The 12,535-nt window shown below is 32.3% G+C and overlaps 1 protein-coding gene across 1 annotated transcript in view; it reads left to right on the forward strand.

The window, feature by feature from the left end:
• Positions 1-12,535, forward strand: part of Smp_133250 (putative discoidin domain receptor) — a gene marked incomplete at its 3' end in the record, with an annotated part of 88,566 nt that overhangs the window by 56,359 nt on the left and 19,672 nt on the right. The window contains exon 7 of the mRNA XM_018793423.1: positions 5,706-5,975. Within this exon, the coding sequence (XP_018647937.1) occupies positions 5,706-5,975 (270 nt within the window). The remainder of the gene's footprint in view (positions 1-5,705; positions 5,976-12,535) is intronic.

Consider the following 12,535-nt stretch of genomic DNA (forward strand, 5'->3'; position numbering starts at 1 on the left):
ATTTAGCGAGTATATGATAGAAAATGTATGCATAATATCGGTCCATAAATGGATCCCAAAGTTACCATTCACTATCGTTATCGGGACATAACACTATGGAAATGTGTTCAATAATTTGCACGTAATCAGTCAAGGTTGCATCTAATGAAAGTATATATAATAAGTTTACGTAAATGTCAAATAATATATATTTTATATTCTTGTATGATACTTCCACTCTTAAATAGCTTCGTTAAATCCAAAGGACAATTTTTTTTAATCGTTTTATAATTCTTTTCTTACTTATCATAAACACATGTCTGACCGAAATAAATATTATTTATTTTGACATTCTAAGAGAGCGATAAAGTACAAAGATATTATCTCTTAATTAAGTATATATAACATACATTACTCATGTAATAACTTTAAAAAAATATTTAGCGGTAAAGATTTGTGGAGACAGTTACGTTTCATACTTCACATTTCGAGCTAACTTTAGATAAAGGAAAACGTTGAAAGCCAGAAAGGACTGGAAAACTGTTTCATCTTAGTATAGAGTCCTCTCAAATAGGCGCATCGACAATTTCTCCTGGGGTCAAACTCATAACATTCATGTATCTCAGTGAAACAACTATCTGATTCTTTCTTAGTTCTCATTAGATGTCCGACTAAGGTAAGTTTGTGACATGGATTATGAGATGTTCGTTTAACGGTTTAAGACTTTCAAATTAATTTTTTGTACTATAGACCTATTATAAATCTAGAATGTTGATCACTAAGTTGAGTACATGGAATATAAAATTTTCTCAGATAAATACTAAAACAAATTTGATTAGAATAATGACTCGATGACCATTTCACCCAAATACTGTGTTCAGAAAAGGCACATATCAATGTTTTCTGTTTACATGATTTTCATTGTTATGGATGCACATATTTTGTCACTACAACCTTAATCTGACCTTAAATGAAAACATCTGTCTATTTTTTCTTGGAAATTTACTCAAATCAGGGATTTTGTGGGATATTAAGTTTTTATCTCATTGTTTATATTGAACAAATGCATAACACTGCTTTAATGAAAAATGGTTTCCATTACCAATTTTTATCAGTTTCGTAGTGTCTACCAGTGGAATCCAGGAGGGGCATTTCGTTCTATTTAGGACTTGTCAGCTTGATATACTTGCATTCTAGTGTTGGTGTTCATACTGAGAATAGCACCTCAGTACTTTTCGCTTCAAACGCTAAGATGTTTTTTATCCGCTGAGCTGCTGAGTCCATATAAGTATTAGCTTGTGTATTAAGTATTCATTTTATTTATAAGGGTTTGTATTTGAATTCTGCTACAAGTCACTTGTGACTAAATATCATTCTCAAGCCAACCCTCTCGGGATACGAATATGCCAATATAGACTGATCAAGTATAAACCTTCACAACAACACTGAGAAAATATAAACCCCTCACAAATCTATTTAACGAATTATAATTGTAGTATCTTTCTAAACAGCAACGCTTAAACGGTATCGAGTTTTATCTCACTATGAATTCACTGTGTGTATTGTTTAATGAATTAAGTTGGCGGCTTTCTGTAAAAGTCTTTCTTTATTATTCAAAATACAATAACAAATTCGATAGTAAAATAGTCTGCAACCTCTTTTTATATTTGTGGTGTTGCAAAATAATTTAGTACTTTTTATCAGCAGCTTACTGTAATTCAAGAGGACAAAAATCGTAAATTTGATGTTTTACATTTTATTAATCAGTTGGAGATCTTTCTGAATACAGTCTAACTAAAAAATATTCAAGGTTTCTACCAGCTTCTTGCACTTTCCTGGTCCAAACCTAATGTTAAATTGATTACTATTGACAGTGTGATATCAGAAATCCAGATACGAGGTTATATGCGAGGATTTATTTCAGACACTAACAGACCAAATTCAAAGACCGCGAAAAAATGCGCATATTCAATCTACATGTTAGACAAAAATAAAGTTTATTATTCAAGCGTTCAGTGAAACGTTCAACTGGGATATCACTACAAATTAATCGAACTGTTCATCATGTAACATGTTCGAACCATGTAAACGGAGGCTAGTACTAGTTCAAACAGTGAAATAACATTACTATCACTCCCCATAAGCAAAAGGCTTTACCCAATAGTTAAAAAGCTCTCAATTGCATATTGTAAATAAATATTCAAGAAAGACTATAGAAACTGTTAATAATTTAGTCTTTTTTCAATTTGTTCGTGTCAGTTATTATTTAAAACTTCATTGATTAGTTTACAATAGAACGACCAATAATGGATCAATGTATGGTTTATCCTTTATTTGTATTCCCTAGGTTTAATTACAAAATAACATTTAACATTTAACAGCTAGCTCTTGTGACATTCTGCGTGTAAATATATCAAGTGAATATGTTTTTACCCATATGTAATAACAGCTTTTCTTATATTATGTTGTCCCTTGCCTCATGAATATTCATCTCCCTCTCTCTTTGTATCCTGTACTGTAACTGTTTTAGTAATTATGGATTAGACTGTAATTTATAACCTTTTTTGTAAACTATATAGATGATAAACTGACTGATGTGTCATGTATGTGTGCATGTTTAATAATTTTATTCCGAGATTTTCTCGAAATTAGATTATTATTATTATCTTTGTTGGGTGGTTTTTTCTGCCTTGAAATTCCAAATCAGTACTCTACGTACATTTTAAAAATATTTCCTTCATGTTAGTTTCAATATTTTAAGTTTTGCCTGCTTTCTTAATTAGTAATTAAGAGTGGGAAATAAATTTTTGAATTTAGTCGGATATACATCAGAAGGGGGGGTTAGTGGAGATTTATAGTAATTTTACAGTTGAAATCATGAGTCAATTGAAGCCAGACCACTATAGAAAACCTGGAAGCACTGGACAGCCGTTTCGTCCTAGTGTGGGACTCTTCAGCAGTGCACATCCTCGATATATATATATATATATATATATATATATATATATATATATATATATATATATATGATTGTACTGCAGTTCATACAAACACTGTACATTCTAACAACACGAATTTAGTTGTTCAGTAAACATATTTTTTATACCACTGTTAATAATCAAATGATGAATGCGATTATCGTTTTTCTGGTTATATGTAAATTAAATGTAAAGTTGAAATAAATAGATACCAAATGAATAACATTTCAATTCTAGAAAATGCTTAATAGCTGTTCCGGTTTGTTACTAGGCTTTTCAATCTGGATCAGTGAAGTTCTATTATCAGCCATTAAGTCGTAGGTTTGACCCACTCTCCAATTAGTTCGGGTTAGGCAACTGGGTAATATCGCTAGTCCCTCACATTTAGAATACAGTTTGAAGTCAAATACATAAGTCTGTATTTGACAAGTTGAAAACAAATAGACTTCTCATTACTAGATCTCTGATCAGTCATATGAAGAAACTTTGTAGTATATCGTTTATCATCATCTAACTTTATAATCTATAGGAGAGTATGAATTTCTCTGAAATCCCCTTATCATTATACGTTCTCATAGGCTTTATACATTACTCAACTATGATTGCTTATGAAGTATTTCTAAAATAGGTTTCTGAAGTTGATGCGCACTACTAAGGAGTCCCATACTAGGACAAAGCAGCCATCCATTGCTTCCAGCTTTTCCATGATGGTCTAGCTTTAATCAGCTCATGAATTCAACTATTAAATTATTTCTAAAACTTTGAACGAAACTTGCGTTTCTGTTAGCTTTTATGAAGAAAGGCATGTGTATATTGACATATACACTACATTAGTGGTACATGATGCATGACATCCCACTACTACGTGTGATCATATGATCATAATTGTAATAATGATAATTTTTTCGTGAGTAGAGACTGACAGACAGGTTTAATTTATCTTAATCAAACTCAGACAGTTCAGTCACCTTGACCTGAATATTCTAGTTGCAAGGTTAACATTAAAATGATGAACAAAGGTAGAGGGAACTGGGCGAGCATGATTAATCTTCTTTAAAATTACGTTATCTAATCTGTCTGGTATAACTCTTTTGCCTGAAAAAAAACCCAGTCCAAAAGTGTGATTGATTGAGTAATGCTCATTTGGATGTTAACTTACTTGTGAGTCATCACCATGTAAAAGGTTCGCGATTCGTCTCTTTATTGCATCATTTCATTATGGTAACTGTCAATCAATTGTTTACCGAAGAATAAACAATCTGCCATCTTTTGTTAACCTTAAATCTCTCTAAAGATAAACTTCGGTTCAAACGAGGCGGATCATGTTGTAATCTAACTATGTTCCCTTTCAAGTATAGATGGTTTTTAAAATACCATGTAAATCTGTCTAGGGTATTTCACTTTATTTGGTTAGTTGTATGAGTATTTGGTAAATTGTCACCCAGAAACTGTCATCGAACTAACGAAGTTTCTTTACTGTGATAATACGTTAATCACATCAATCTAGAGGTGAAGTGAAGAAGGGATCAGATTGTGAACAAGATGTTCTTAAGTACTATTAAAGGTTCTTTACTAACAGGATGGAGCAGAAAAGACAAATTAGGATTGAAGTTCAGGACCCTGATTTGCACAATTTTATTTATGACTAGTGAAAGACGCGTATAATTACTATAATTACTTTTGAAGTGCAGACATTCAATCACTTTTTTCGAAGTTTTGTAGTACCTTTTATTTAGCTTTCCTACCTTATACAAAAAGGCAGAGTATTGGCTTTAATCTTTGCACTGTGCTCAATATTTAATGTTTTTTCCTTCTCACGTTTTCTCCAGCTAGTTTTTCATATTATATTTGCTTTAGTGAGACCTAACTTTTCATGTTTTCAAAATATTGATAATAACAGGATAGACAATTTTATCGAGTGCCATTTGTAATGCTTTCAAGTATTCAAATATTTAAGTATTCTTTTATCTTCCTCATCTGTGGAACACTGGCCTCATTCGTTTCTCATTATCGAATGCTAGCAATTGTGTTCAGATATTCATACTGTTGCTAGAGATGTTGTATGGTGTGTTACTGGCCTTTACGTAAAGTCAAAGGAACTCATGTTAAGTTTCTTTAATCAAGATTGGTCATGCTGTTTAATAATGAATTTCCTCATTCTCTCCAGTCTCCATATAATTTTGAGATGTTAGATTTCAGCTTTTTTTTAACAATCAGGCTAGGATGGTATCATACCCTGCAAAACTTGAAAATTTTATGTTCAATCCTGCACTATTTTGTGTTAAAATCAGACAATTTTTCAGTGATTCTTAGTTTTTACTGATTTACCATTTACATATATATCCAGTGAAATGCATATTTTTATGTTTTTCTGTAAGGTTAGATAATTATTTAAAATTAAGAACCACTGATCAGCTATTTCGTCCTTGTTTTTGAGATCTCCTGGGTAGCACGTGTACCCGCAACTCCTCTCAGGATCGAAACTCAGAACCTTCAAGTTCGAAATTCACATAATCGTGTTTATTCTGGTAGTTTTCTGCGATGGGAATCGATTCAACTTTTAAATGAATCTGCCATTTAGAAGAAATATTCTTGTTATTCACTGTATATTCGCGTTAATTTTGTTTCTTCGTTAACATAAATTTGTTCGTTAACGCTTTAGAATTTACTTGACATATTTGAAAATAAAAATGAATGTTTACAATAATATTACATCATTGTTTTCTCATATATCCAATTCTTTTACAGCTCGTAACTTTTCACAAATCCGTATCCATACTTTGAATTCATTAGACTATATTGCTCTTTTTCGTCGAATCTCTGTTCAATTCAGTAATGGTGGTCGTTATTTTGATCGAATTTATCCACCGGTTGTTGTAGATATACATCGTGATATTTATAACTCTAAACCTCGTTGGGTCCCTATTGATTTAGGATTTCGTATAGGTCGTTATCTACGGATTACACTATGGTTTGATTATGATTGGATTGTTATTTCAGAAGTTACTTTTGAATCATGTAAGTCATTTCATGTTATGCTGTTCATTTGTGTATTTAATTGATTCTTAGATTTGTTTTCTGAACTGATTCGTATGCATTTAATGGTTTGTATTGTTGTTTATACAAATTATCATGTCATTATTTTATGTGCGTGTGTGTTTTTAATGTAAACAAACTTATGAGGTCATTGATTATTCTGCTAGCTGTCAAGGTTATCGTTCTTAATTCACAATGGGATGAATTAAAAAAAGTACACCGGTTTACTTTAATTTTATGTTGTTAGTTCTCCATATTTCTGGTCAAGATCGAGGTCGACAGGACAAGCTGTTAGTCATATTTGGAGAAATTCGAATAATTTACTTCTACCTAAAGTTTGTGATTATGACGTTGTTCAGAAAAACCATGAAAACTCCACGACCAAAGTTCTCTATACTCTTGAAAGCTGTCAGGATATGCCTAGCGTTTTGATAGATTAATGGCTTCATTTCGAATTTGTTAGTATCTTCTTAGACAAGTTATCTCTGCTATTTGATTCTCCTTTAACTGAAGTCTATATTGAGGACAGACTAGCACTTTTTTGATCATTTAACATTTATGTATACGTATAGTCATCGACCTACTCTTCTGTAGAACTTGATACATATATTGTGTCTATAGAAAGAGATTCCAGCGTTATTTAGTTGAGTAAACTTAAATGTATCTTATTAAACAACACGGTTTTACAGTATATAGTAATTATTGCTTATATGCTTTCCAAACTGAACCACTGATCGTCGACTAACAGCTATTCTAGATAATTGAAATAGTACATACCTACTTCTGCTGAATAAGTATTACTGAACGAGATGAATTTTTCCTCTTCCATCAACCAAATATCAAACGCTACAAATTTGTTATCAGCTTACTTTGACACTTCAATATTACCAATATACAATACCTAACTTCTTCTGATGAAAATATGTTTTGTCTGTAGGGAATCACTTATGTACGAAATAATACTGGATGCAAATACCTAGTACTCGTATTTCAAATACAGTATTCTGACTATTATTGATATTGCATTTCTTTATTTCCTTGTCTTTGAAAACACTACTACTTATTAGTAGTAGTTAATAACTAGTAATTAATACTTCTAATACTGAAGTAATCGATTACATGTCTCCCATTTTGTTTATTTTAGTGTAAACATTATAAATTCTCTCATAAATACTTGTTGTGTGCGTTCACATGTTTATTAATGATTAATCATTTGTAACCAGGGCTAATTAATGCCAAGTATCATTCGATTGTCAATTGGAAATCGTGAGAACTGTTTTGAAAATTTTAGCTATATGCGCACTGATTTTGTACATACATGTACATAAGGCAGGATACCATGTAACCTACTTATTATTTGTCAAATGACATTCTGGTTTTAATATTGTTTATTAATTCGTTAATCATTCTTCCATTAAGTAATTAGTTAATTAATTAATGACATATTTTATATTGTCCGAACATATTTCGATATAAATAAAACAGTTACTTGTTAACTCAATCTCTCACACACGCAAATATGGCGTCTGCACACATATTGTCTAAATGCATTATTTGTGATGATGAAATCCTCTATAGAAAAGGTGGTACCTTAGTGTGTGTATGTGTGTGTATCTGTACATGTATGTGGTTGTGAGAGTGAAGTAGCTATATAGGGTCTCCAAAAGAACAACTTCTCATTAAATGAAAACATTTTCCATCTTCCTTGTGTATATTTATTTGTTTTATGTAACAAATTATAACTAGCTATCATATTTTACGAGTGTACTATTGATGTCCTAGTTAGCCGTGTGATTTATTACTGTTATTATTCTAACCCTAGAATTCAGTTTATTCTTCCAGTTTTTTTATTAGTGGCAAGTTTCACTCGTGTATATCTCTCTACATGATAGGATTTCAACTTTGTTAGAATGTATTCTTCGTTTATTCAATAAGCTTGAATCAGTACATGTATATTCTACTATTTCATTTCAAATGTAAGACTTGTTATCTAGTTTTATGTTTTTTCTCACAGTTTAATTTGGGCAAGTGTAATTTTGTAATGTTTATGGTCATGTAATAAATAAGAGTTTTTACCGTAACTCTTATTAGCCAGAAGATATACATCTGTATTTGTGTCGAAACTCATTCCTGACTCAAATGACTGAGAGCTGAATTACAGCATACGGTAGTCATCATCGGTAGATATTCGTTACCACAAAGTTATATTATCATTTTGTAAATCAAATACTTACTGAATTGTTTTCATCAAACTTATTCAGAATAAATTTACCATGTTCAAAAAAGAAGAGATTTTCAAGATATCACCTTATATATGCACTATCTGTTGAAAGTAAAAATGTTCATGAGTTTATTTGTTGCTACTATATTTGAATCAGTAACGTTTTTGATTGATATGAATAGATTCAAGTTAGACCACCATTGAAAGCCTGGATGCACCGGACGGCCATCTTATTTTATTATGAGACTCATCAACAGTGCGAAACGACGATCCCTCACGCGGGGCCCGAACTCATGGTCCGCGGTCTCGCGCGCTATCGCTTAACCTGTAGACCAGTGAGCTGGCATTCAACGGTGTTAATTTCTAATATCAGTCAATCCACGACATTGCGCAACCACTTCCACTGTATTCGATGGGTGACTGCCTCACACCTAACACGGTTTAACTCCACTAGTCACACCTCACTGGAACTCCAAAAATTACCACTCGATCGGTACATGATTTCAAAGAAATTTAACAATCTCCATACCATACTGAAAATAACATTTTTTTTCCTTTTTAATGGCTTGTGATGAAATAATAGATAGACATCCTGGAGAGAATTTGAAAAGCTGAACAACATCTATACATATTACTATAAATATAATTAGCATTATTATTAGTTATTCAGATTATGTTGTCGTTCTGTGTTTATTGTTATTTTACCTGTCAAAATGTAGGAATACGGATGTGTAGATTCTGGTTACTTGCTTCATTGTATTTTTTGGGAAACAAAACATCGTCACTCAGTATATTTTGAATTTATAATTCACGTTTCGTCCCGTCTAATACTTTTCAGTCGGGTATACCTGAATTCCAGTGTTGACGTTCACATTGGGAATCGAACAAAGTACCTTTTACTTCAAACACCCAAAATATCATCCTGTGATTGTATATGCGTGTTATGACTTTGTAATTTACCGTAGATAGTAAAATATTCATTTTTATTTCTTAAATAAATAAATCTTAGGGTTGACAGTCAACTTTAATGTTCATATTATCCACTTATTATTTATTTGTGTCTGTGTTACTGCTATGTTGAACGTATGATGGATATAGTAGTCAATTTGCAATTTTTTAAATATTAGTTAACGGATATTTTTTTGTACACATCATTTTCAGCATTGACATGCTCCTATAAATTAGTGTTTGCAACCAGTATGTTTTTCTCTTTAAAAAAAACCCAGTACAAATGAGAATGGTTGATTTGTCTAGTTTATCCCCTACCGCTTCACCATGTAAACATACACATACATACGAAGGCACATATATCTTGATTATGAACAGTGTAAATGGACATCAAGGTCTAAACTAGTTTTTACTTAAATCCGGAAACTATAGTCACTACAAATGACAAGTTGTATTTTGTGAAACTTGGGCGAGAAGCATTTTCTTGTCATTATCTGGACTAAAGAAATTAATCATATCAATATTTACTTGTACATTGATGAGATGGTTATAAAAAGCCGTTGGTGATCGGGAAATGTCAACTTGTCATTTTATTCTTCTCTTAATTCGTTACATTAAGAGTCACTGACTACCAGCTTCATTAGTATTGTCATTATTATAAGTCTATTATTATTGTTATCGGTTAACTGTTATTCACTTGTTTCAAGTATACTTGGAATAATATTAAACCAATACCAAATAATATGTGTATGTATGTGTGTGGCGGGAGAATAAATCAAATTAAAACTGTACATCAGGTGTAAAACTAAGTGTTGGTCGGTACGATAATGTTGAATTCTTTTGTTAATAAACTATATGGAATTAAATTCGCTTGGTATTGTTTTACTTGAATCTTCCCATTGATGTTTAGGACCGGAATTGATCAGTCTCTTATTGGTATATATGCATCATGTGCGGATTGCCTCGATATAGCCTTAATTCACAAGCAATATATGCAAAGATGCACGGTGGCTAGGAGTAGAATCCAGGACGCGCGTTTCGTCTTATTTGGGACTCGTCAGCTGGATGTACCTGCGTCTCAGAGTTGATGTTCACTCTGGGACTCGAACCCAATACCTCTGCTTCAAACGCCATCGCGTTATCCACGCGCGTCCTGGATCCCACTGCTAGCCACTATCTATCTTTGTTTATAATGCTTGTGAATTAAGGCTATATCGAGGCAATCCGCACGTGATGCACATATGCCAATAAGAGACTGATCAATTGCAGTCCTAAACATCAATGGGAAGATTTAAGTAAAACAATACCAAGTGAATTTAAACTTCACCCTATTGTGCAATCAAGTGGCTCTCAGGACTCAGTAGCTGAGTGGATAACGCGATAGCGTTTGGGGCGAAAAGTACTAGGTTCGAGTTCCAGAGTGAACATCAACTCTGAGATGCAGGTGCATCCAGATGACGAGTCCCTAATAGGACGAAATGTGCGTCCTGGATTCCACTGCTGGCCACTATCCATCTTTGTTTATATGCAATTAAGTTTCCACTAAACTATTTTTTATTTCGCTAATTTATATTTTTTCAAGTCATATCTTCGATGCGTAATCTTTCCTATTACCACTGATGCTTTTAATACGTCTACTGTTCTGGGATTTGGTCTTACAACATCTCTCTGTGCTGATGGGGTATGACAACTTGAACCGATGTATATACGTACAGGTTCTACATTGTGACTGACTGACTTCAAAAGTTTGTCTAGGCTGTCGAAGATAGAATTTCTGTTTATTTATTCGGTTTTTATAAAGTTCATTTTGCTATTCTACTATCATTTCACACATATTTTAGCTAATCCTGTTGACTTCGGTTTTTTCTCCATACAACGAAATTTTGTATTAATACAACCTTATTGAATTCGATCTTTGACATCATTAAATGACCGAATAACATCTTTAGGAACCCTTTGGTCGTAGTACCATACTAGTTGGAATACTTCCGATTTTATACTTCCTTTAGGTTTCAAACCATAGTTATTTAGTATCATGATGACGAAATATTGGGAATTGTATTATTTCCTAAAAGTCTGCCTTTAATTTAGTCCGAAAATGGTTGTTTTTTAAATGACCATCTTTAATTTTTAAACAATGCATGTGTAGCTGAATTTGGTGTCCTGAAAAACTCTTTATCTTTCCAGACACTTTCCTCGCTTTATTACCGAGTTAAAATAGTAATAAACCTTGTGAATTTCCTGTCTTCTCAATAGCTATGGTCTGGATCAAGATTTCTATGGTGAAAGTTCGGTTGAAGATTATTTTACTTTATGTCTACTATTGGATTGTTCTTCGGAATCGTGTAACTACAGAGAGGTCGTGACAGATACATCCCTTAGATTATTTATTTAGTAACTAGAACAGTTATGTTTGAGTGATATTATGAATCAGTTAGAATGGAGAAACGGGTTTTATTGTTATGGCGCAAATATTAAACCAAATAAAATAATATTTAGTAGTTTTTAGCTGTCAAATTGCTGAGAAAAATTGTAACTGATAAATACAGGAATGAAATGATTTTGAACGAGTTGAAGGGAATATGAGATTGATGTTTTGCTACACTGTTTGTTAAGGTTAGGATTAAAATTGAGTTAGAACTAAGGTTAGGGTTAGGAATGAATGATTTAAAGTTCATGATTGGGGGTGTTGTATATGTAACATGACCCCAAATCCTAACCGTAAAATTTGACGGCTGAGGACCTACAGCCTACTTTGACAAGTTCATTAATCATGTAAAAACAATGTATTCTAAGTAAATTCTTTTTAGTTTATGATTTATTCATTCATATTTTCTGCTTTTTGATTGATTGAAATTCTCTCGGGGTCAGTTTGGAAGTCGTTGAAGTCCAGCATTCTAATTAGACTTTACTCACTAGAACTAAACAATATATGATAATGGTTACATACACTAGTGTTGGATATTAGAGCTGTTACTAAAAAATATATTTGTTTTGCAAAAAATTCGAGTAAGAACTTTTACGAAAGAGTCTAATTTTGTCAGAACTACTTTCTGTTAATTACTACTGCTTTGAGATGCTTCACTGGCGTTTTTTTTTGTGGTAAATGTTTCTCATTTTACATTAACAGCTATTTTAATAGGGCTTTTTTTCTCATTAAACTTACTACTGTCTAACATGAACCTATGAGTTGTTGAACAATGATGGATTACCTCTCAGTTTTCTCCACTGCTATTTATACATTTATTTTATATGACAACAGTCACGCATACAAATACTACACTATTCTATCCTAGTGTTTATGTTTCCAAAACTTGTCAAACACAGCAAAGGTTAAACGATGCATTTTCGCGTAAATGTATGTATGTGTATG

This window comes from Schistosoma mansoni, chromosome 1 (assembly GCF_000237925.1).
Source record: "Schistosoma mansoni strain Puerto Rico chromosome 1, complete genome".
In the NCBI taxonomy this organism is placed as follows: domain Eukaryota; kingdom Metazoa; phylum Platyhelminthes; class Trematoda; order Strigeidida; family Schistosomatidae; genus Schistosoma; species Schistosoma mansoni.